The 25,850-nt window shown below is 30.9% G+C and overlaps 2 protein-coding genes and 1 long non-coding RNA gene across 4 annotated transcripts; all 3 read right to left on the reverse strand.

Moving 5' to 3' along the window:
- Positions 1-262: 262 nt before the first annotated feature.
- On the reverse strand, positions 263-1,201 carry LOC112763668 (uncharacterized). Its single transcript, XR_011875539.1, has 3 exons — positions 1,123-1,201; positions 544-675; positions 263-426 (listed from the first exon to the last, which is right to left on the reverse strand). It is a non-coding gene; the product is annotated as an uncharacterized lncRNA (long non-coding RNA).
- Positions 1,202-3,852: 2,651 nt separating this feature from the next.
- LOC112763670 (rho GTPase-activating protein 7) lies at positions 3,853-12,342 on the reverse strand. 2 transcript variants are annotated; one of them, XR_011875540.1, is made up of 22 exons: positions 11,687-12,340; positions 10,342-10,378; positions 10,083-10,159; positions 9,696-9,766; positions 9,532-9,610; positions 9,279-9,423; positions 8,947-9,066; positions 8,646-8,723; positions 8,506-8,561; positions 8,207-8,276; positions 8,006-8,093; positions 7,681-7,924; positions 7,361-7,582; positions 6,729-7,067; positions 6,477-6,526; positions 6,234-6,294; positions 6,071-6,154; positions 5,772-5,885; positions 5,514-5,680; positions 5,221-5,383; positions 4,914-5,117; positions 3,853-4,406 (listed from the first exon to the last, which is right to left on the reverse strand). XR_011875540.1 is itself a non-coding variant. In XM_025809280.3 (22 exons), the coding sequence occupies exons 1-22, from the start codon at positions 11,738-11,740 to the stop codon at positions 4,218-4,220; spliced, it is 2,619 nt and encodes an 872-aa protein (XP_025665065.1). In that variant the 5' UTR covers positions 11,741-12,342; the 3' UTR covers positions 3,853-4,217. The 2 variants fall into 2 exon arrangements, 1 of the variants encoding a protein (XP_025665065.1); XM_025809280.3 differs by having other exon boundaries at positions 5,314-5,383; positions 11,687-12,342.
- Positions 12,343-22,869: 10,527 nt separating this feature from the next.
- On the reverse strand, positions 22,870-25,333 carry LOC112765488 (vesicle-associated membrane protein 711). Its single transcript, XM_025811384.3, has 4 exons — positions 24,923-25,333; positions 24,107-24,297; positions 23,525-23,688; positions 22,870-23,345 (listed from the first exon to the last, which is right to left on the reverse strand). The coding sequence occupies exons 1-4, from the start codon at positions 25,137-25,139 to the stop codon at positions 23,258-23,260; spliced, it is 660 nt and encodes a 219-aa protein (XP_025667169.1). The 5' UTR covers positions 25,140-25,333; the 3' UTR covers positions 22,870-23,257.
- Between the last annotated feature and the right edge of the window lie 517 nt (positions 25,334-25,850).

A 25,850-nucleotide genomic window follows, 5' to 3' on the forward strand; every position in this document is an offset into this window, starting at 1 on the left:
CATACTAAATTCCAGTAGAATTGAAAGAATTTAGCCGTAAATCCATCATCACCATGGGAGCTTTGGGGTAAACATTAAAGACCGTACGTTTTACCTCATCAAAACTGACCCGTCTAGTTAATTTTATGTTCATGGTTGTTGAAACTTTGGTTTCAAAATCTTCGAATGCATGTGCTAGATTAACTTGGTTAATCGATGTGAAGATCTCTTTAAAGCAAGGTTGTAAAAACCGGACTGGTTATTGAACCGGTCAAACAACTGGTTTAATGGTTCAATGGTTCAATCGGGATCGAACCGGTTTAATTAAATATACACTAAAATTATATAAAAATTCAATACATAATTTTAAATATACCAAATTTTCCTTGCTCCACCTGGCCCTATTCCTCCAAAGTCCAAAGGCTTCCTTTTTTCTAAATTAGTTGGCTAAGCTACATGCAAAATTAAAGTTTCCTATTTTATTTTGATTAAAGTTTCAAAACCAAATCAACAGATACTATGGAAAAAATAATACTGCATATCTAACTGAAACAAAGTTCTCACGTTTCTACAGCCTTTTCAATATTCTTGATCATGACACCCTTAATTTCAGAGACCTTTTTCTGAACCTTGGCAAACTTGCTTATCTCCTCAGGGTGATCAATGCAGTACTGCATATGCTCCTTCAATTTCAGCCTGCACCATCCAAACAAAACAAAACAAAACAACACAATTTACACAAATTCAAACAAATCAACCTCCATAATCAATTAGTCTCAAAAAATAACAAACATATATTAACAAAATTTATCAATAAACAAAATCAAAATGCATAAAAATAACATAATGTTCTACAACAAAAAACAACATTAATATATATTTTTATTGTATGAAACGAATTTAACTAGAAAAATCATTTTGTGATTGCATCTTCCAAATTAGAAAATCAGAAACTAACAAAATTAACCATCAACAAAAGTAACTCAAACAAGCAGCAGCAATTCAGAATATTAATCCCACGCACCCAGAATCACAAAATCACAAAATCAGTATTATACTAACTCAAGTAAACCCAGCAACTCAGAATCACATAATCAGTATTATTAAAAATAATTGAAAACATGCAAAAATAAATTGATGTACCGGCAGCGAGGGAGAAAGGAAGTGATGGCGATGAGATCTTGGATTTTTAAGTGAGTGACGGATCGGCCATCTTCAACATGCACAATGTAGTGAAAAAGGGAGGAAATCAGAATAAATAAAATTAACAAAAAAAATGAAAAACCAATACCTTGTTCCACCACAACCGAGGAAACAAATAAAAAACTAAAGTGAAAAAGGGAGGAAATCAATAAAAATAAAGAAGAGCACGAAGGAGATGTTGAAGAATTGCGAAGATTGAAGAACTCACGGCGACGGCAAAGAGTCCAGGGCGGCACGGGTACGTTCGCATTACGCACTGAGAGTGGTGCTCAACACAGAGAGAGATGGCTCGGAGACAGAGGCGTTTTGATGATGAGAAAGAGGTGGCTGACGACGGCGTGGACAGAGTAGCGGCGACTGTTTGCTCTGATAGGGTTAGGGATTTCGCCATTTTGGTGAATACTGAGAGTGAGATAGAAGGGAGAGGGGATTGGGGGCTTTCAACGCGTTTTTTTTTTTTTTATTTAACCAAAACGACGCTGTTTTATGCTGAATAGGAGAACCAGACCTTCAAAAAACCCGGCCGGTTTTTTGTAGGCCAGTTTTAGACATTGATCGGACCGGTTTACTGATCGGTTTCCGGTTAACCCGGTCGAACTGGCCGATCCGGTCCGATTTTGAGAACCTTGCTTTAAAGTATGTTTTAACTATTTGTGCAATTTCCTCACGGGTGGTAGCATACGTACCATCATTCTTTTCCAGTTTCCAAATTTTATTTCTCCGGATTCTGGATTGGAATGATTGATGAAAGAAACTTGTATTTCTGCCCCTTTCTTTTAGCCACTTTACTCGAGATTTCTCCCCCCCAATAGCTTTCCTCCCTAATGTAAGCATCCTCAAGTTTATTTTCCAAGGCTTCAACTTGTTCTCCCCCTGCAATACCCTCCTCTCTGAGAATTTCAAGTTGACATGTGAGTTCACCAATATCCTTCTTCGAATTAGATTTGTTTTGTTGCTGCCATTGAACAATACGGTGCCTACAATGCTTCAATTTTTGAGCCAAAACAAACATTGTTGAGCCATCCACCTATTCCTTCCAAACTTCAGCGATAATTACCCGAATTTCTTCTAAACCACACCATCTCTCCTGAAACTTAAACCTCCAATTAGATTTTTCCATGATCGGATTTGTATCAAGGAGGATAGACGCATGATCTGAACCGTTTTTTGCGACCTGAGACAGTGAGGCTGATGGAAAACAATCCATCCACTCACCGTTTGCAAGTGCACGGTCAAGCCGCTCCCTAATCTGGTCCTGCCCTCATTGCCTATTAGTCCAAGTGAACCTTCTTCCAATCATACTCAAGTCCTTCAATCCACCACCATGAATAAAATTCACAAATTCAGAAGTAGATGAAGCTGATTTTAACCCTCCCCCCTCCTTGCTTCTCATCGAGGCTCACTATAGCATTAAAATCACCCATAATTACAACTTTTCCAAAGAAACGTTGTACAAAAGAGAAAAGTTCTGTGTATTGGATAGACCGAATCCCATCCAAGCTATTTAAATGTGCCCCAATTAGCCCCCAATAACAGTTCAAAGCATGATCAGATACCTTGGCAGCTATGAAAAACTCTTTTTCAGCAAGAATTTTAACCATTGTGCCCTCCTTCCATGCTAAAGCCAATCCACTAGCTGTACCCGTCAAACTAACAATCCTCCAATCCGTAAAATGATAAGATCTCAACTTACTTTCCACCAGACGAGATTGGTTTTTTGTTTCACATAGAAATACAATCTGAGAGGAGTGAGATTGGTACATCCCTTTAAGCTATCAGGGTCTTCCCAAATCGCGACAATTTCATGAAAGAACTTTCATGGCAAATTAAAAGAAATGAATAAAGAAGGGAATAAAAAAAAGAATTAAAAAAAGAAATTAACAAAAATCAAATTTTGACATAGACGCACCAAAAATTTTATTTTAGAAAAAATCTTAGCAAAAACAAAATGAAGGAGTATGTACTCCTCACGTAAAAACCCCTAGACGGCACATCTCTGGAAAGGTAAGAGGCTTTTGCCCATATAATAATATGACTTAATGATAATTTGTTTAAATCCAATCTGCACATACTATGAATGTAAAAATATTTTGAAGAGACAAATATCCTACATTAGAAGTCTTTAATCACTCACTCAATTTATCAAAAATCTTAAGGGTTTACTCACAAAAAAAAAAAAAAAAAAAAACTTAAGGGTATACTTAATTAATTCCAATTTATTAAGTCCAGACACTTTCTTAAAGATATATTTTGAATACATACACATATCTTCCTTATTCATCCATGTATTAATAAAAAATACAAAATACTTCTCCAAACACACTTAAACATATCTAAATATCATCACGTGTCATGTCCAACATTATTTTTAACTTATATTCTTAAAATGAATTCAAAAATAATATATTATCATTTACTAACGAAGAAAATTATTTTAAATACTTTATATAATTAATAAAAAATTAAAATATTACAATTCATTAAAAAAATATTTTATATTTCATATATATACCATTTCTTCGTATCTTGTAAAAACTTAAAATTCGTGTGCTTGTATTAGTGTCCATGCTTCTTATGTTCCATCACAAATATTCCTAATAATAACTTATAGAGCTAGAACATAACCCTCTCTAAAAAAATTAAAAATAATAATTAAAAAAAAAAACAAAATGAAGTAAAAATTTCTTCATTGTATTTGTTTTGTTTCACCAACAAAATTCCCCAACTATAGACATTAAGATATAATTACAACAAACTCCACTCCTTCCCCTAAAGAAAACAAAGGAATTCAGAAGAAAAAGACTCAATAGAGGAAAAAACTGAAAGATTCTCATCTCAACTCCAATGACCTTTCACTAACAAATGCCAAAAAGTTAAAAAAGAAATTAAATAGAAACTGAGAATGAAAAAACAGTGCATAGAGCATAAAAAAGGGATACAATTATATGCAATGAGTCAAAGGATATACAAACATGTCAGCCAAAATTATTCCTCTTCCACATGGATATGATCCTATGAAGCACCAATTTGGCCAATCAACTCCATGATGGCGACGACGGTTTATAGACGAAATCTTGGGAGGTGGTGGTGGAACCATAATTCAAATCGAGGTTATGAAGCTGTTCCATCAGCTGCGAACGTCTTTCCTTGAAAAAATCGAGACGAGTCGTTAACTCTACTAATGTTGAGGAAGCTACAGATGGATGTCTTCCATATTCTGTCCCCTGAAATCAGTGCTGATAGGTTAATTCCAAACTATGTTGCACAAATACAAATATGAGTAATGAATATCAATATGAATGTGATATGTAAACTATGGTAATTTTAAGCGGGAAAAAAATCAGTCACAAATTTGAGAAGTGTGTTTGGTTTGTATTTTTATTTTCTGTTTTTGTTTTCGGTATTTTCTGTTTTTAGAATTTTATGAAGGAAAAAAGAAACACCAGGAGGTAAAAACAGAAAACTGAATTTTATTGTCACTGTTCTCTCTTTTTTACTTCCTAAAATTCTAAAAACAGAAAATGAAAACACAAACCAAATGCGCAGTGGCAGTATTTGATGCAGACATGAGACATGCATACGAATACGATAAACATCCGATAGAGTAAAAGCAGAAAAGATGGAGCAAAATGCTGATGATAGGATAAGAAATTTTCATAGTTCTACATGTTAATGGAATTTTGAATAAGAGGCACTTTCCAAGGCACAATTCTTGAGAACTAAATTCTTACCTCTGCAGCCCTTGAGGTGGAGGGCATAGCAGCGGAGTCAACGGCACCAAGCTCATCTACAGACATGCTTGTCGATGCCTCGGTACTTTTTGAATCACTAGGACTTGAGTCCATAAATTGCTTTCGAGTAGGTTGTCGACTGCCATTACCGGCTGCCAATACTTGTCCTTTGAGATTTCTCCAATCTGTGCCCAACAAGCCCTCCTGAGGAAAATGGAAGAAAAAATGCATAGCCATGTTATTTTAAGCTATGAAAACCATAAATCCATAACAATGGCCAGATTTTATCATAATAAATAAAACATACAAAAGAAAAGATTGGCCTTCAAGTGAGAAAATGGCGGCGCTCGAACTAGGAGGTTAATGGTGGGCGGAACAAGTTTTCACGAATGAAAATTACCTCGGTCCTTTGTTTCCTTTCATGATTACAAAAGGCAAGAGTTGAATCAAAATCTTGCTGAAGAAATCTCCTGCATAAATCAGATCAAGTTACATAGGGTATTCAACTCGAGATCCCAGTTTTGAAACAAAAAGCAGGTCCTTGTAAATTAAAGAATCGCGATTTAGAACTTGGTTTCAGCATTGCTTGGGCATACTTACTGCTGAGGATGGTTTTGGGCATGTTGGTATCGATCACCCACATCAGTAAGTGAACCATAGTGATGCTGTCGCTGCTGGTTAAGTTGATGGTGAAGTTCCGCAACTTTCTGCTTCAACCTGGCAACATCAGCTTCAGCAAGTGCAATCTCCTCCAGCTCGGCCTTTGTCTTCGCATAAGTCGATTTTGTAAGATTGTGTATATAGGGAAAGAGATCAGAATGGAAAAAGAATATCAAGTATTGCTAGAAATGAAAGAACCTTGGAATCCATGCCGCGTGAACTGGAAAACTGTCCTGAAGACATACTCAATCCAACTTCCAATGCCGCTCTAAGATCCCTCTCAGCTTGCAATTGTTCTTGCAATCTTGAAACCTTAATAATAAATATCATGCAGACTTCATTAATGTCAAAAAATAAGTATAATGTGGTAATGTCAATGCATGATATGATGGTTAAGGAAGATAAGAATAGAACTAGCAAACAAAATCAAAAGAAAATAAATACGAAAGAAAGAAATATCGGTAAATAAGACCATATATTGAAAAATAAATGATTACATCTTGTTCAAGTGCCAATCGCCGCTCGTGCAGAGCTTGCTTCCTTCTTTCTAAGCTTGCTTGTAAAATAGCATTGCCTCTAGCCTGAAATGAAAGAACAACTCCATTAAGATAAAAACAACTATAAAATACTGCACAAAATGAGCTACCAAAAAAAACCTACCTCCTTTGCAATTCTGTGCTGCAAATCACTTTTTGCAATCTCAAGCCTTTGAATAGCAAGCCTACACAAATAAAAATAATTCAATGTTTATTTTCAAGAGCAAACGATGGAAAAAAATATTAAAGCCGAATCATTATATATAAGACCGATGATCCCAGAGCAACTATGGACCATATACAGAATATCAATGCAATGACACATTCAACAACGACGAAAAAGTAAGTACAAAGCTAAATATCTTACTCCTCTTCTCCAGAAGAATCAACAGATTCCACTGACGGTGTCTTCCTTGCCTGCATAAATCAGAATGAATTATCAGATGATAAATATTGACTCTGCTGCATAAAAGGTGACTGGGACATCTCAATTTTCCCACGCATCGTGAAAACTAAGTCAGTCCACTCCTTCGGATTAGTACATCTTACATAAAAGGATCATACCATGCATTTTTAAGTAGAAAAACAATTTAGGTATGACCAAAAAATAAATACTCACGTTACTCCTTCCCCAGAATGATGACCGTTTGGAACTGAAACTACTGCTACCAGCTTTACCCGTCTGCTTTGCAGAACCTGTTTCTATCTGAGGCACGGGTAAATGGTTGGCGGGGTCCATAGAAGATAAAATCTCACCCATAGAACGATAGGATTCAGTGGGAGGTAACAAATTTGGAGCGTCCTTCTCATCAACTGAGTTCTCATTGCTCTTTCTTTGCTTGTTTTGATCCTCAGACAGTTGAGGAGTTTGAGGATCAGGATCAGCATTATGATTAGTAGTGACAGTCTTGGTATGGCCATTGGAGGATCCAACATCAGAATCATCACCTCCAAATGCCTGCATAGGCACAAATTGTGTTTGGGAAACAAAAATGAATGAAAAAGATGGGTGACATTTAACCACAAATATTATGAACAAATTGCTTATTGAATCTAGCTCGGCAGAATTATGGACGTGTAGCATTCTATATATTTATGAGTTCTCTGTAGATATTCCTACATAGAAATTTGAGATTTGTATATGAACAGAGAGTAGAAATTGAATTATTGTAGAATATTTTTTGTTTAAGCTAAAACATTATCGGTAAATGACAATTGATGAGGGGAGCATATAGAAGTTGCATGACATACCTTGTAATCGTAAAGATCACTGCCAGCATAACCACTACTTTCACTCAATTTTCCACTGTGTACACGATCGGCATCATCTTCTGTCTCTTGATCAACTTCATTCTCTGCATCATGGTATCCATTTTCTTTCACATCTATATTTTCATCATCGGTTGAATCTTCAGTCCCACTGTTCTCAACCCGAGAATCTGCTGAAATTGAACATCTCTGAATATTTTCTTCCTGAAACAACAAAAGAAAACAGGATACATCAGACTCAACTAACATAAATGCAGCAAAGGACTTTAAGTCACAACTAATCAAAGAAGAAAGTCTCTCACATCAAATATACTCTCAAACTCCTCCAGCAAAGTAGTAATAATTGCTTGAGCATTATTCGCAGCATTAGCGGCAGCAAGAAGCTGAGCTGAGCTATCACCACTAACATCAAATTCATCCTCCAATTCACATTCTCCTGCTAGCAGAGGCCGCAAGAGTAAGGGAGCCATGCAAGCAGCAACAGCAGACGGTGTCATCCGATTCTCTTGAGAATGGGAAGCAACTGTGTGCATCATCTTCAGAATTCTGCAAATGTGTAAATTTTCTCATGTTAATCAGGTCAAAAGATGAGGTCAATATTTACTATATCTGCGTGAGGGAGGGGACCTTTGTAACAAACGTCGATTTGGCTCTGGAAAGGTCTCCACTATAGCACAGCGCATTGCATTAATCCTAGCTTCTTTGCGATCAATTTCTTGCAAAATAAAAGTATCCATAAGATGAAGTTCTATATCATATAATCACTTCCAAAAAACCATCTATTCTTAAAAGCATATGGTTATCAAGAAAGGACACAGCTAAACTTACTATAAGCCTCCAACAACGCAGTACAACATGAAGCTGGAACTGGAGATGAGGGCAGCTCTCTTAGAACATGCTGTGAACATGCCAATGTAAGACGGTTAATCAAATGAATAATCCAACAGAGCATTTAAAAAATCAAGGATCGTTATAATAACTGCTTGAAAATATAGCTTCTTCCATATCAGAAGGTCATTAACCTTCAAAGTTAAAGTTGATGAAAGGATCATAACTGACTTATGGCTTTGAGTTATTCACTGTTAGTTTGTTAACACCAAAAATTATTCGACACTAATGTTATGTACCTTGACACAGTCACCAACAACATGGGCATCCTCCTCAGAACCAAATTCAGTCTTGCCTGCAGATAATAAGTCCTTAGTTTCATGTGTCATAGCAAAAGCATTGAATACTATCAACCGTCATATTAATGGTTCCATCTTACCTTGCTCATATTCTTGAACTCTCCTATCAACCTCTTCGACATCTGCAGACTGCCTTAGAATTCCTTCAACTTTAGTTCCTGCACAAATGATTCGTTTAGTTCACATTTTTTCTCTTTCCCAATGTACAGTTAAGTGCATTTCCATTTCCCAACATGGCTTTGCAATATATATGAATCATAGAATATCAATTTAACTAAGGAAACAAAACTAAACATCTAAATCCAAATATTTGAGACAAGGACGATGAAAACTGAAATGAAATCTGGTTGCACTAGATACTTGTTTGAAGATCTAACATACCGTACTTCTCTAGAAACCGAAGAGCTTTTTCAAGGAAAGAAGGACCTCCATCAATATCTTCCAGTGCTAGAAGAATTGGTCTTCCAACAACCAAAGACTTAACTGGACGCTTGTCCCTCCCTAGAAGCAGTGCAAAGAATATAGACAAATGAGGATGGCAGAAACTTTCTATCAGAACAAGAATAGAATATTTCTAATGATGAAGGGGAAGGGGAAGGTTCAGAAGCTTGCAGAAACAACCCAAAATTGCAAAATCAACATACAACTAAAATAAGTTAATATAATTTTTCAGAAAAAATGGTTAGAGGATGCAAAGAACAATGAGTATATACATTGATGGAAAGACCCTTCAATGGAATCACTCGCATCACTCCGAAAAATCCCATTGTGTCCCATAACAAGAGCAGCACTTGGCGCTTGTGCAAGGGCTTGTTCAAGAGCTGTCTTCCATTCAAACAAGTCTTCCGATGTCTCAGCCTGATATTGGAGAAAAACAATAAGATAACTTAAACGATGCAACATCTAATAACTAATAAGTAATAACTGAACTCCACCCACTCAAGATTGCAGTAGTAAGTGTATCACCTTCAGGGTGAATGCTCGCCCATCACGTCCATCTGGAAATAATACTGTAAGCAGCTTTTTGTCTTCTCTAACAACAACACTGAAATATAAATTCAAAATTTAGAAGATGATCATTGAATGATGAAAATTCAAAAATAAAAAAAATTCAAATGTAAGAAACGTACCTCCCTGAATTGTTTAAGTCAATTCCTCCCAGTGTCAGGTTTACTTCACCACCTCTCTGTGGAAGGGCACTCTACATGACCAACCAAAGTAAAGATAGTCAAAGAAATTGACCAACCAACAATTTTTTTTTATTTTATTTTATAAAGGTGCCAAATAAGCAAACATTTGTGTAGTTTTACACAATCATCTAAAACAGGTCCATATTCACATTTTCAAACAGAAAGGTATATGGAGGAAGGAGGATTGACCGATCACGATATATTGACAGTTCTGCAGCTATATATGCTTAATTGGGAATACAATCATCTGAAGAACTGGAATATAAGGACAGAGAAAATTATTTAAGTAAAGATGATAAAAAATAATGGGAGAGAGTTGATACTAACCGGATCATTTTTGAAGAAAACCAATGATGTGCGCGTGAGTATAAACCACCGCTTCTTCCAAGACTTCCAGCCTATACCTACAAAATTCAAAACAAGAAAACAAGGATAAATTCCCGTATCATTAACTTATTTGGATATGAAAATATCAACAACCATATCCGAAAGAAAGGAGGAAAAAAATCAAGCGAGAACAAAAGAGGTAAGGAGGAAAAGAAAGCATACTTGGGAAGGAAAGAAAGAAAAAAATACAAATACTTACCTTTCGAAGATATGAAAAGTGGGCCACTTTTGAAAACCTGCCAAATAGCAAGATGTGTTAGGAGCCATTCGATAACTTCTCATGATATCTACTTTCAAATTGAGCAATTGTATTAGAAATACAAGCTAGAAATGAAGTACATATGCGCCAGAAAACACAGGTTATCATTATTCAAGAACAATATAGCTTCTTCGAAGATAACAACAACCTATAATAAGAAACTAGATGACAAGCTCTATGGCCTTTAGACTGCGTCAATGACTTGTAGAATTTTAAACTGGCACAACTGGTCTTCCCATTTCTTTCCAACTAAAAATTTCGGCATTTTTTGGCTCTGAGACAAGTATTCAGCTGTTTTGCATTGTCCCACCATTTGGGATATATGGATGGATATAAATCTTTTGTACTTCCGGAAAATCTAAGTTTTGCCAGGGTCCAACTACCTAGAAATTCTGGTTTTGTTTTCTTCAATTTAAAAGGAATATGTAGAGCATGATCTTTTGGAGGCACACATGTTAACTCGAACACATGCATTTTGGTGCAACTTAACACAAGAAAGAAAAAGAATAAGAAAAAAAAATCAGCATGGACAATGCAGATCAGTATATGAGTGTATTGGTGGTTTTATTTAGCATACTCAATTGTTTAATGCATTCAATTTATGAATAGCGACTACTCAATCAGTTTGATCTATACTCTCATCCTCCAAATCTTCTATATTAAAAGCAGCTATTTCTTTTGAATGACATCTATAACTCTAACATATTTGAACAGATACCATTCTCATTTTATGATAATCAAATCGTCAGGTGCAAATCACAACCTCCGGCATGCCAGCCATTATCAGCATAAAATCATAACTGTTGACTATTTTATTATGATCATGTTTATGATTATGTTAAACAAGAAATGGTCCTAAACTATTAAGGAAACTAAAATATAAACATATATGGTAAATGACACCTAGATTCAGCTAGTTCATTAGTGCCCCTGTCCTAAATTCTCAATACTTACTAGAATAAGCTAATTAGCTAAATACACTAGAGAAAATTGCAATGCATCATGAAAACCAACACTTAACTAAGAATACTAAACCACCAATTCCAAATGCTATTTTCACTCTTTTGGCAATATTTTCAAGGAGACACACAGCAAACCAAATCTCTCACACCTCAACCAATAAATCAACTACTTTAAAAACTAAAACTTCCTCCTCGAGCTCAAATTTCCATCAAATCATTTCTGCATTAGCTCAAAATTACTTAAACAGTAACATTTCTTATATATTTATGGGCTATTTGATTCTATCAAAGATGAAAACAGAATATGAAATAATAAAACATACCGTATTGGAAGCTCCATGTCTAGGCCTCTCAAAAGCAGCTAAAGAAGCAGACATTTTCTCCAACACACACACAAACACAACACTATCACTTAAGAACCACCATTGCCACTGACCTCAAAGCTCAATCACCACCACCACCACCAAAACCCAGAATCAAAAATTGAAACTTTTCCTCAACATTCCAAACCCCAAAAAATCCAAAACCAAAAGCCCCAGCTCCACCATTCAGTCAACCCATCAAGGAGATCCAACACTTAGCTCCAACGTCACTTGAATCACGGAGATCTGAACACAAAGCCGCAAACTTTCAGAGCTTAGGATCAAAAGGGGGCACCAGATTCAACCCTTTACTTCAAAAATCAAGACTTGATTTCATTTCACCCTCATGGGAAAATCCCAACAGGGAAAGTTGGTATTTTTCTTAATTTCCTCTTTCTGGGGTGTGAGATTTTTATGTCACTTTCTCGGAGATTTTCTCGCACTTTCCGATCGGATTAGGTTGGAAGGGGAAAAACAGCGGTTTGTGGTGGTAATGTGAGAAAATCTGAAGAGAGAAAGAGGGTTCTTTGCTTTTCACCTACTTCTGGTGTCTTCAGTATGTGTTTGTGTGTTTTGGTTAGTGAGAGAGAGAGAGAGAGAGAGAGAGAGAGAGAGAGAAATTGAGGGAAAGGATTGGGGTCCTCTATAGTCGAGTTTGAGTCTGGTCATGTGACAGACCAATGAGAATTTGCCACGTCACTCATTGTTACAGAGTTAGAGCCGTAAATTATGAATGTTACCTAAACCCATAAATAAGGTTTTCAAATATTAAGAATTATAAAGGAAGGAGGGAAAATGTGTTTTTTTTAAAATATATATTTGATACTTTATTAAAATCATTATTTTATTATTTTAAATAAATTTAATTATTTATTTATTGTAAGTAATTATTCTAATAAATAATTATTTAAATAAAAAGATATAAACTAATATATATATATATATATATATATATATATATATCACAAATACATAATAATTATTTTTAGACTAATTTTTAATAGGATAAAATATTATTCTAGTTTTCAATATTTGGGACACATTTTAATTTAATCTTTAACATTTTAAACATCTTATTTCTATCCTAAAAGATTTTAAATAGGTTTAATGTTGTCTTACCAATAAATTTGACACTAATAATTAATATAATAAGTGACATAAACTTTAATAATGATATTAGTTAAGTCATATTTTGTTAGAAAAACATAATAAAAACTTTATTGTAACACTTTTTTTTCTCAATTTTTTTTATACAAAACTCCAAATCCTGACAATCAATTATTAACACTTCAAGATCAAAGAAAAAATTTTTATATTAGTAATTATTGGTAGATCGATTTTACTTACATACTAAAATCAAATGTTATTAGCTCTTAAATATGAGAATTATTTAGGTCAAATTTAATGGTGGGACAATATTAAACCCACTTACAAAATTTTTGAGATTGAAATAAGACGTTTGAAAAATGTTTGGAACTGAAATATGACGTTTAAAACATTATGGACCAAATTAAGATTCGACCAAAAGTTGGAATCAAAATAATACTTTACCCTTTTTAGTGTATATATAATGTTGGACTATACTACGTGTACATCAAAATCAACTATCAAAATCAGCCACCAATATAAAATACATGTTAAAATACAAATACACATTAAAAATAAATTAAATCGCACATATATTTATATATAAATACATTAGTGACTAATTTTAGTGGCTAATTTTGGTGTATAAATAATATTTTTAATCATGTTTCTAAACTTTTATTTATGCGTTAGAGAGAAAGAAAAAGATCGAAGTTTGTAAGTTGTGGATGTTTTGAAATAATAAAAACTATTATTTTTCCCCTTAAATCTGTAGAATTATGGGCAAAAAAATTGATAAAAAAAAAAAGTGAGATAATGTATGGGGCTACCTTTCTAATCCGTGATTGCCTCCTGCTGTGCACATGAGCAACTATGAACCATCTAATTCTACAGTATTATCCAATATATGCTTTTTCTCTCTTTCTTTTTTCTTATATCATTTTTTTAAATATGTAACTTATGATGAAAGATAACCCAATTTAGGGTATGATCAATAAATGCTATAGAGGAAGAGGATGTCTTGAGTCAACTTATGAATAGGTACCTAAATCAATTTTTCTTTCCAAGATTTAATTTCTTTCTTAAAGATTGTTAAGAAATAGAATTAGTACCACTACAAACATAAGGGAATCTAGGCTTTAGTAAAATATATTGCTTAATTAAAATGGTGATTAATGAATATACCTATAATTACTAATAGTTCAATGTAAATACTTTTTTTAGTTACATCAAGTTGATAAACATTGATGTAGTTACAAGAATAATTTGGAAAATCCAAAAAGTTTGAAATGATGATGCCTACTTCAAAATTATTTTTTTATAAATATTAAAACGATGTTTATTGGAATGTTGTAAATTTGAAATAGTAATTATTTATGGTGACTACTTCGACAAAGACACTAAAAATATTTTTTTTTAAACATTTATACGTGTCACGATATTATTGGACATCTTTATTAAATTGGTTAATAATTTATTTTTTAATAAACTAGAACAAAATAAGATTATTATAGCAACAATAATAAACCCGATTGTCCGCATTATAATTATTAGACCCGATTTGATCCAATCGATTTACACAATCTAAACCGAATCATATTTAAATTTTTTGATAAAAAGACAAATATATCCCTGATTTTTGTTTAAAAAAAAACATAATCCAGTGGACTATGTAAATTGGTCGGTTCGACCAGATCTGATAACAATTAGATTTATTATTATTGTTATAAAAAAATCGATTTTATTTTAATTTATTAAAAAATTCAAAAATAACCGATTCATTAATACATCTAATAATAATACGACGTATAAATGTCTTTACAAAAAAAACGTTTTATGCATCTTTATAGGAGCATCCTCCATTATTTATGGTCTTAAAATAACTAATTATTGCCATTTTGCCAATAGAGTTTGCATGTTTCTCTAGCCTTATTATTATAACTTATATTTAAATTTGAATTTTCTTATTAATAAATAATATGCTAGGCTACCGTAAGAAAATAGTAATTGTTGGTGCATCTAAATATGTATTGAATTTAAAAGTACATCGTGACTTGAACTATCACAAGTATTCTCTAACTTTTTTTTTATTTAAAAAATAAAAATACTAATATCTCCTTAGGTAGCTTCGTATACACCCTTCATGTCTTATGACTCCACTATTTTAAACAAAATTAATTTTAATTGACATTACTAGGGACTATTTGTTTTTATTTTGAGTACTGTACAATACAACATTATGTGTATGGGACTCCACCAGAAAAGGAAAGTACTTCCCGTGAACCATTTCTCAATCATAAGATTTATAACATATTTAAGAAAATTAAATAATATTTTGTTTTCAAATGTAAGAAATTCTTACAAAGATTCTCAAATTCCGTGGATATTAAGGATTCGGAATCTTGAGTTAAAATAAAAATTTTCATTAGAAAAAAATTCAGTTAATATCAACAAATTTTTTAAAATTATTCTTTACACTAAATCGTAATTCTTAAATTTTAAACCTAAATATTTTTAAAATGAAAATTAAAAAACTAATTTTATAATAAAGATTTGACAAATGTAACGAATTAAATTTATTTTTTTTAATACTTATTCTAAAAGAATTTATGAGATATGATACGAAGACACCAAAATAGGAATAGGAGGAACAAGTTAGCAATGCTTGTTATGTGGCTTGGTCAGCCATATCAAAGAAAGTTGAGTACAAAGCTTTAACTCAAGATGGAGACACAAGCTATAGCAATCAAGTGTTTACATAAAAATGGTCCAAACTAAGAGAAGGTTGGGTAAAATAAACCCTACTTTTGCTGGTTTTGAACAAGCATGTTACTAGGGTTTGACTAGTAAATGTCATCTTCAATGCAAATTCAATTATTGTATGGAGATGCTTAACAAAAAGAGGTACAATCATGTTTAAGCAAGTGTTCAAATTTTCGGGGTTCAAATTTTATCTTATACATGTAGCAATTTATTGGCTAATAATAAATTTAAACTTAAATATAAATTAGTCTTTAATTTATCGAGTTAAAAATATCTTAGACAACTAAACAATCATATGCTTCTAACCACATAATAAACATCCTTTGAATTGTACCCTCTTTTGCTAGTTTTGAATTTATGTATGATCCTTAGTAATAATAAGAGTGTTCACATAATTGCTATATTTGTTCGAAATGAAGAGTTATGCATTTGGGATAATGCTCTTAATAATGATGATTTTCAATAGGTTTGTATTAGCTTTTGATTGTAGTTAATACAAATTTTGATAGTAAGTATAAACTCTCAGTCCTAGCTAATTTTTCCATCCTTAATGGTAATATTTTAGGAGTGGATAAATTAGTCTTTTGATAAATTTTGTGGTTATGTCAGAAAAATTTTAGACGAAGAATATTTATGTTAAAAATTATTTATTTATAAATTGTAATTATTTTATGATTAAATTATATAATTAGTTTCTACATTTTTAATAAAATTATAATTTCGTTTCTACATTTTAAAATTTTTTAATTAAACCCTTAAATTAAATATAATTTTATAATTAAGTCTATTAAAAAATATTAGAATTAATAGAATATTTTTTCGCATATTTTCAAATTAGATCATGTGAGTTAACACTATAACTTAAGCCAATAAATGTTAACATTATTTTTAAATCAGATGGAAGTTTTTGTTATGAACCTAAATTTTAGAGTAGTTTCAGAACAAAGATGTTATAGTAAAAATACACTTTAATATTTTTTGAAATGTTAAATATTAATGAAGATCTAAATACAAAATTATATTTGGTTTAGAGATCCAATTATAAATATTTAAAGTATAAGGACTAAATTATAATTTTATTAAAAATACAGAGACTAACTGTGTAGTTTAACCTTATTTTATTAATTTTGATTTCAAATATCAAATCTTAAGTAATGTAAACAATAATTTCATATTTATGTTTGTAATTATACAATTTAAAAATGGGAAAGTATGAGAAGCCAATGAAATACTTGTATTAGAGAAAGTATGACTACAATGGAGGTTTATGGAGTATTAGAGATATAACCATTAATGTTACATTTTCCCATCAGTTGAAGCTTTTGGGATGAGTGGTATCATGATATGGTATTAGAATACTAGATCTGAAAGGTCAAGAGTTGGATCTTTAATGAACCCCAAAATTAATTTAAACTTTTAGATAGTATGAGAGATGTTCATTTTGTAACTCAATAACCCATTATACATTTTTTTTTCATACATTTCAAAGTTCAAACGCAATAGATTTTATTAAAACTACTTCTTAACCATAGTATCTAAATATAATTAAAAACAATTATATAAATAAAAATTATGAAAATAAATTTAATTTTTAAATATTCACAGATGCACTATTAGTATAAAAAAAGTAATATTACTTTATTTTAATTTATGTTCGAACTAGATCTCAACTTTTGTCCTTTTTTCGAATAAATGAGAAAATAAACTTTTAAATTAACAAATCCTATAATTGCAATACCATGATTAATCATGAGCTTTCTTCAACAGCAACATAGAGAATTTCCCAATATAAAAAAGAAACACAATAACAAATAAAAAGAATAAACAAGTCATATAATCATATATCTTAATCATAGTGTGATGCTAGTTGCCATTTCTAGCCTTCATTAAAATAAAAAAGAAATCAAACTGTTTCTATTCTTCTGATTTTCATTATGAAGGAAGTTGTCAAAGCAAAAATCATACATTTATTGAAGCTTAGCTTCCACTACAACAAATCCCTTTGATGTATATTTACATAGAAAGGGAAACTCATTTTAATTTTTTTTAGAGTGAATATTCCATCCGGTCTTTGACCTCGAAAGGACAACGAGGTCCAAAAAAAAAAACACCTAATCCGGTTTTTGATTTTTTTTTGACTGATTAGTTCTTGTGCAAAAAAAAAAAATAACATTGACTTTTTTTTGGCACAGAGGCCTCGTTGTCCTTTCGAGGCAATTGTCAGGGGCCGAGTTGGGTTTTTTTTGTCAAGGGTCTCGTTGTCTTTCGAGGTAATTGTCAGAGGCTATTTTAGGTTTTTCTTTTTTTTTTAATTTTCAATAGTATTATTAATTCGATAGGTTAAGAACTAATTCATCGCGAATTTGAGCTCCTTTTAAGGATTTGCTGCATGTAAAGGCAGGATTTAAATCCCCAACACTCACTTAAGCAGACTAATGAGTTATCCATTATATCAACCCAACTTGATTAAATTCATTTTAATTTTATTGTAATGAAAATGTAGAAAAGTTATTTGGCAGCATCTGATTGGTCCTTGAGCACTTGTCATTGCCTCGTGCGGTGAAAGAATCTAATCTAATGCATGTGATGAATATGTTTATATTTTATAGATAGGAGTAGAGAAACTATAATAAGGTGATTCTATAACCACATGTGTCTTCAAATAAATATCAAGTAGAAGAGACCAAATACTTAAGTTGGTTTGTGTGTTCATTCATTTAATGCATTCATTAAAATCTATATTATTCCTTCACAATAATATGTACTACTATATAGTTCCTATAGTATTAAGATTAAAAAAAATATAACATTAGAATAAGGGTAAGTAAGATATTAACTATACTCTTAAAAAAATGTTTGTCTTTTAGATTGTTTTTATGGTTATGAATATTTCATATTTTATGTGTTAAATCATTAGTAAATAATATAAATACAGAAATAGAAAGATTTAAAAAAAAACCTATTATCTCTTATCAAATAGAATTTTGATATCTTTATATTTTTCAAATAAACACCGAATAAAAGTTCATTAATTGTGATTGTATTTACGCAACGACAAATACTATCGTGTCTTGAAAAAAACATGAAAAGCACAATATTTTTTAAAAATTAACTTATTAAAGATTAAAAAAATAAAAAATAAAACCTACTAAAGTTTAAATCTAAATCCCAAACTCTATAGTATAACTTTTAAATCTAAATTATTGATATTAGCATCCCAACAGGCACTGCCGTGCCTATTCAGCCGCTTTTCTATTGAGTTAAAAAAATATTTTTATATTTTAATTTTTAAAATTATAAATTTAATATCAATAATTAAAAAATAAATTATAAAAAATAAAATATTTTAAATTATTTAATATATGTAGAAAGTATAAAATAAATAAGTTTAAATTAAAAAATTAAAAAATTATGTTATTATTATGTGTAACAAAATTAAGATAAAGATTTACTAATATTATTTATAAATTAGTTATTTATATATTAAATTTAATTATTTTCTCAATTCTATTTAATTTAGAATAAATTTATAAATTTATAATTCATATTCAAAACACTCTTTTAGAAGATACACAATTCTAATAGATAAAAAATTATTTATCTAATCTTATATTAAACATCGTTAATTATCTTAAATTTTATTATTATTTTAAAATTATTAATTTTTATTTTGATTATATCATCTCATCATACTATACACTATTATTTTCTGTTATTATTTTTTTACATGTATAATTATTATTGTCTCATAGTCACTATTATGTTGCCTTGTTTTATTGTCCTTCCTTATTTTCTTCTTCTATTAACCCCAATCGCAATCATTTATCACCATACCATTATCGCAGCTCTCATTTTTATTTATCACTTCGATTCATACATATCCATTGTGTTAACTTTTGAGTTGTTAAAGATTTGTTAAAAGAATTATTTTCTTCTTTAATTTAGATATCTAGATCTATAACTATTATATAAATAGTTAAATACTTATTTTTCATACTTATTTGTTAAGTCATATTTTATCATTTTAAAAAAAAATTAAGATATCGAGCATTCAAAAGTTTTGTATAAAATAATAAAATAAAAAAAATTTATAAGTTATTTAATTTTTTTAATATATAGAATAATTAGATTTAAATTAATTTAGATATAATACTAAAATTATTACGTTGTTACTATATATAACAATAAAGATATAAATTTATAAATATTTCTAAATTTATTCATTTCTCAATTATAAATTTATAAAAATTTATATTTAAATTACTTTTTCTTTCGCATAATTTTAATAGCTAAAAAAATTTTATTTCTTATAATTTTATATTCAACATTTTAAATTATCTTTAGTTTTATTATTTTTTTAGAATTTTTAATTTTTAATTTCATTATTCTTTTTTCTTACCCTTATCTATCTACATATGTCTCACAACCATTCTTATATTAGCTTGCTCTCTTTTTCTTCTTCTGTTTTTTATTCTCTTTCTATCTTCTCTTCAATCGCAGTTAGTTACCATCATATATTAGTTCATAATTATTACACTCAAAAGTGAATACTAATTTAAAAATAAAATTCAAAAAATTATTTTTTAACTCTTATGTGAATCATCTACACTCCTATAAATGTAACGAATGAATAAATTTAACTTTTTTTTATTATGAGTATTTTTTTTATTATCTAATGCATACAAAGTCACATATTTTCATTTATGATAAAAGTTGAAAATTAAAATTAAATGACATTAGTACTTTTTGGTTTAATAAAATTAAAATAAAGTACAAAAATAAGGATAAAAACTAAAAAAATAGATGGCTCTAGAGAAGATTAATGTTAAATTTTATGTCATTATGTATGAGAATAGTGATTTATTTTATTATATTTATTTTTGTACTAAATAACAAAAACGTTAAATTTTATGTCCGTTTTTTATTACTTATTTTACTTATCTATAGTTGTTTAGATTAAACTTTATAGTTATTAAGTCATGTTTCATTCAAAAAAAAAATAGTTATGAAATTATTTTCACTTTTTTTTATTGGAATACATCTATTATATCATCATGATTTTAATAATTGATGTAAAATTTAAAAAATTAAATAAACATATATTTATTTTGATTAAATCCAAGAGTGAATTATATATATTTCTATAATCAAGAAACAGACTTAACTTTTTTTTTATAATAAATAGTTTTTCAATCATCTAATTTATAAAAAAAGTCTCGTCTTTTTATTTATCTTAAAGGTTAAATATTAAAACTAATATTAATATTTTTTTATTAATAAAACTAAAATAAAACATAAAAATAAACCTTGAATAAAAATAAAATACAAAATTTTGAATCTCAAAATATAAAATGATTATAAGATAAAAAAATTACTTAACTTTTTTCAGACAAATTATATTAAATTTTACGGTATATTTAAGTGAAATGAGAAGGATGCAAAAGAAGATGGATAAAAAAATGTTTTTTTTATTATGCAGTAAAGGTAATATGAGATGATAGTAATATGAGATGATAGATAGTAAGGGAGGTAAGAGATAATGATAGAGGTTCTGTGAATGTGAATTAATGAGATAAGAGAGAACGTGAATGTATATGATAAGAGAGAGATGAAGTAGTGGAAGTTTTTTAACGTAGAATAACTGACATTAATGTAGATTATTAGAAAGGGTACAATTGGGAAAAAAATTGGACACCAAAATAGATTTTGCCATTATATATTGTTATAGATAAAATATAATAAATAGATAATTAATTTTTTTCGTTCAGGTCATAGACTAATCCGTCGCGAATTTGAACTTTATTTAAGAGCCTATCATTGGTCAAGGCAAAATTCAACTCCGATACTTATTTAAGCGAACGAGTGAACTGACTACTCGACCAACTGATTAACTAAAATTAAAAGCGTGTAAGAAATGATGAGAAGAGTGAGATGGAGCAGTTGTGAGGGGTTACCGGTTTTGGAGGTGACCGGTAGAGAATGCTGGTCTGGAAAAATTGTCTGTATCGGTTGGAACAAGGATACCATGAATGAATGAGGTTGTAAACTAAAGTATTGTCTTTTAGTTTTGGTAGCACCCAACCCCATCAACACACACCACATTGCCACCACCACCCTCACCCTCTCTTTCCCCTTCATATTTATTATAAGGGGTGGTCCAAATGGAGAACTATAAGTTGGTAGTATTTTATTGTTATAGTAATAAGTGAAGTTGTTCCTCTACCTTATTACTTACAAAACTGTTAGACAATATAATTAATGCAAAAGAATTAAAAATATAATAATAATAATGTATAAGTTGAGTGTTTTGTCTTGAAATGGTATTTATAGATGGAATAATTGTTGAGAATAGCCATGTTCATACCATGCATAAATAATAATAATAATAATAATAGAAAAAAAGGGGTATGATATTACCTATAGATTAGCATGCATCCTATGAAAGAATGAAATAAACATAACATGCTTTGAGTGCAAAACAAGCATAGAGAGAAAAAGTTGCAAGTAATTCCTAAATATGAACATAAGTCTACATCCATCTATTTATTCCTTTTGATGCATCATTATTTAATGAAAAAATATTGCATGCTTTGTTGGTCTCAAATTAAGTATTATGAGCATTTTTTTTTAACATCTTTTCATATTTTTAAAACAGAATAAATACAGAAAATTTATTTTTAACTAGTTAATATTAATTATTTGTTTAATTACAAAATTAATTTTTTTTAACACAAACTTTTTAGAAGATTTAGAATGTAAGTGTGACTTTAACACAAATTTTTTAGGGAGAAACAGAGTGTGATTTTTTATCTTTATTTAGGGGCCTTTTATCCCAATCTTCAACGACCTAAATGTCTATGAAACAAAAAGTCAGGAAGCTATTTATTATTTTCTCTAAGATTTAAATTCTGAATTTTAAATTTTGAAAAAAAAAATTTTAAAAAGATGGATATTAGAGGAAAAATAATTAATTCCCTAACTGACCTCTTTTAAAAATCATTAGAATTTGATTAGCATTTTATTTTATTTGATAATTGATGATATGCTATGTTATCTTGCAAAAGCTCATAAAAAAATTTTAGTTGGTGAATTCACTCATAAGAAAGAGTTATTGAGGCAATAGCACTCAAACTTAAGAATCAAAATAAACAGTCAAATACATATGAGTTATGTGGGGATGTTAAGGCATTAGAATTATCTAAACATGATTGAAGAAAGATGGTTTTGAACTTTTGATCAATTGTCAAATGCATAGTCTTTTTCTTCATACAATTTAACGATCACATCTGGTATCATTGCCATAACCTTAACATGGCCTCACAATTTTGAATTTTCATATAACTTTTTAAACATTATAAATAAGAACTAATGACTGTAAATACTTTTAAGCAAGCATCTGTCACATCCATGGCAGTATGAAGCTGAAAATGATATGATTTACACCAATAATTGAGCATGATACATGATTTCCCCCCCCCCCCCCCCACAATGAAAGTACAACCAAAACACTTCCAATCTATCACAAAGAATTCACCAGCACACAAGTAGAGAATCTTCAACCAAAGTTGAACAAATGGGAAATCTCTATAAACAAAGGAAGCTGAGAAGAAAACTGACATATGCAAGCTGAAGACGCCAAGGAAGCAGCACACTCAAAATTCACTTGTCGATCGGAACCTTCCCTTATATGCAAGATGGCAGCGCAGGTCCGTGGCAAACAAAAGCCAACACAATATATACTATCACAAGTAGGATTACTATGAGTGCAACCCTGAAACATGGCATCGTTTTGTCAGCAATTTAGGATCCATGAAGTTAGCATCCTAACTATATATTTGAAGAACGATGTATCGTATTATGAGTTGTGTATGAAATCGGCGTGTATGTTGTTTGCTACAAAAATTTCTATTGTTAACGAGTAATAGGATCACTTTTAGAAAGAGAACATACGTAAGCTTAACATTTCTCCACCAGACTGTGCTTCTGAATCGACGAGCTTGCTTCCTGAAGCGAAAGGTGTTTCCTTGCATGTTAGCAGTTTTATCCACCAGCAATTCCAGTCGATCACCTCTATCCAAAACCTTGTCAATATTTTCTATCATGACATTTCTTACCTACAACAAAACCCAAATCAAAAAGAGAAGAAATTCAGGACAACCAACAGCGCCAAACATTACAGATACAAGTCAAGGCGTAATATGGAACAAAAAGAAATGATGTTCATGACTCATGCGAACATCTATCCCTCCGAGAAAATAGCAATGCAAGTGATTTAAACAAATATTCACTATAAAATACTCCTCAAAGCAAATATCACACTTGTAATTGGTACATAAAAAAAATCAATGTATTCGGATACAAAAAAAAAAGGCAGCTTGGTGCACAAGCGCAGGTCTGGGGAAGGACCTCAACCAAAGGGTGTAATGTAAGAAGCCTAATCTAATAATTGCATCAATGTGGCTGATTCCATTTGGATACAAATAGAAATAAATAAAACTAGCTAGCTCCATTTATTCAAATTGATATGATTACCTGACTCATTTCACCTTTGAGTCTATTGATCCTATCGGCATTAGGATCATTAGAGTAATATTCCATTTGCTGGCTCAAAACCCTTGAGAACTCATCATTCATCCCATAAGCCTGAGCTGAATGAACTGCACGTCCATAAGTCCTCACAAACCTCTGATGAATTTCCTCAAGAAATGCAAAAGGAAGTCTCCCTACAAGAAAAGTAAAAACATAAACACAAATTTTGCAAACTCAATTGGGCAAAGCAAAACCACTCAAATCCCAGAGAACCAAATTTTAGCAAATTCAGAAGAACTAAGCCAAGCAATTGATCCCTTAATTTTGCACACTCAACCAAAGCCAAGTGATTTAAACTTAAATTAGACCATAAATTCATCAGTGTTTTTTTTTTCCATATAAAATAAAAAGGAAAAATCAAGCTAAGCGATCTATACCTTGAGCTCCGATCACATAGAATCCTTAACTTTTTATTTTATTTTATTTTAAATAGTAAAAAAAAGCAACCTTTAAAAGTTAAGCTTTCAGCTTCAGAATAAAAGGCATTAAATTAGAGCAAAATCATCCAAAAAAACATAACAAATCAAAGCCTTGAGCTCGAATCACATCAAATTGAAGCAAACTCACCCAAAACCAAAACAAAAAAAAAAAGGCTTAAGCTTAAGCCACAAAAACAGCATGCCCAAATGAAAAAGACACTAACTTTGATCACAATCACAAAAACAACAAAGTCAAGAATCGAAACCACAGAGCATCAACCTCAACAAAAAACATAAAACAAAAATTAGGGTTTATGACGAAGAAGAAAAAGATACTAACTTCCGGCGGTGTCGTCGGCCATACAGAGAACGGTGAGGCCATCGGTGCGCTTGAGATGGAAGATGTATCGATCCTGAGAGTAAGAGACGTGGGTGTCGTTGGTGCCTGGGATCTTGTCGAGAATCTGTTTGGCGATGGCGCTGGCGTTTGTGGAGGTGGTGGAGAACTCCGCCAGCACCACCGATCCACGTGCCACCAAGGCATAGAGTATCCCCATTTATCTCAGATTCAGATTGGGATTCAAAATTGAGATTGGTGTCAACTGTCACACGCTTAAGCCTTTCAAATTTTCAATTCTCTTCTATCTATCTGGCTTTCTCTCCTGTCCCTATGCACTTTCTTTTTCAAGCTTTCAAAAAAAAAAAAAAAAAAAACTTTATCCATCATCATTATTTTACCATTTTATTTTCCATGTCAATCATCATTGTTTATTATATTGTTATTGTTCTCTGTTTTGTTATTTAATTTATTATAATATAAATTTTATAATTTAATATATATTTTATATAAATAGTTAATTTAATTATTAATTTTTAGTATTTACATAACATAATTATTAATTATTATAATTGATAGATATATAAATTTAATTTTAAGGGCAAAAAACCATATTGAGCCAAAGCAAGAATCCTGTAACCAAAATGCGCCAAATCCAATTTCGTTTCAGCAATGAGCCAAACTGTATTTTAATATAATTCGAACCAAGCTGGTTCGAATTGCACTCCTTCATAATTCGAACCAACATGGTTCGATTTAGTCTTCACCGTTTTTGAATAATTCGAACCACATAGGTTCGAACTTCTCTCATACATGGGTGGTTCGAATTATGCTTTGAACTCGAATTCATGTAATTCGAACCATGCTGGTTCGAATTACTCCTAGTGCACTCCTTCATAATTCGAACCAGGCTGGTTCGAATTATGTGTGA

Source organism: Arachis hypogaea, chromosome 17 (assembly GCF_003086295.3).
Source record: "Arachis hypogaea cultivar Tifrunner chromosome 17, arahy.Tifrunner.gnm2.J5K5, whole genome shotgun sequence".
Classification (NCBI taxonomy): Eukaryota; Viridiplantae; Streptophyta; class Magnoliopsida; order Fabales; family Fabaceae; genus Arachis; species Arachis hypogaea.

Excerpts from the sequence above, each read along its gene's own strand:
- LOC112763670 (XM_025809280.3), bottom strand. The coding sequence starts at position 11,740 with ATGTCTGCTTCTTTAGCTGCTTTTGAGAGGCCTAGACATGGAGCTTCC. Across the intron at positions 9,611-9,695 it reads GACTTAAACAATTCAGGGAG|TGTTGTTGTTAGAGAAGACA; the intron begins GTACGTTTCTTA and ends TTTATATTTCAG. Across the intron at positions 4,407-4,913 it reads CCACCTCAAGGGCTGCAGAG|GGGACAGAATATGGAAGACA; the intron begins GTAAGAATTTAG and ends CACTGATTTCAG.
- LOC112765488 (XM_025811384.3), bottom strand. The coding sequence starts at position 25,139 with ATGGGGATACTCTATGCCTTGGTGGCACGTGGATCGGTGGTGCTGGCG. Across the intron at positions 24,298-24,922 it reads GGCCGACGACACCGCCGGAA|GGAGACTTCCTTTTGCATTT; the intron begins GTTAGTATCTTT and ends CTTTTCTTGTAG. Across the intron at positions 23,689-24,106 it reads TCAAAGGTGAAATGAGTCAG|GTAAGAAATGTCATGATAGA; the intron begins GTAATCATATCA and ends GTTTTGTTGTAG.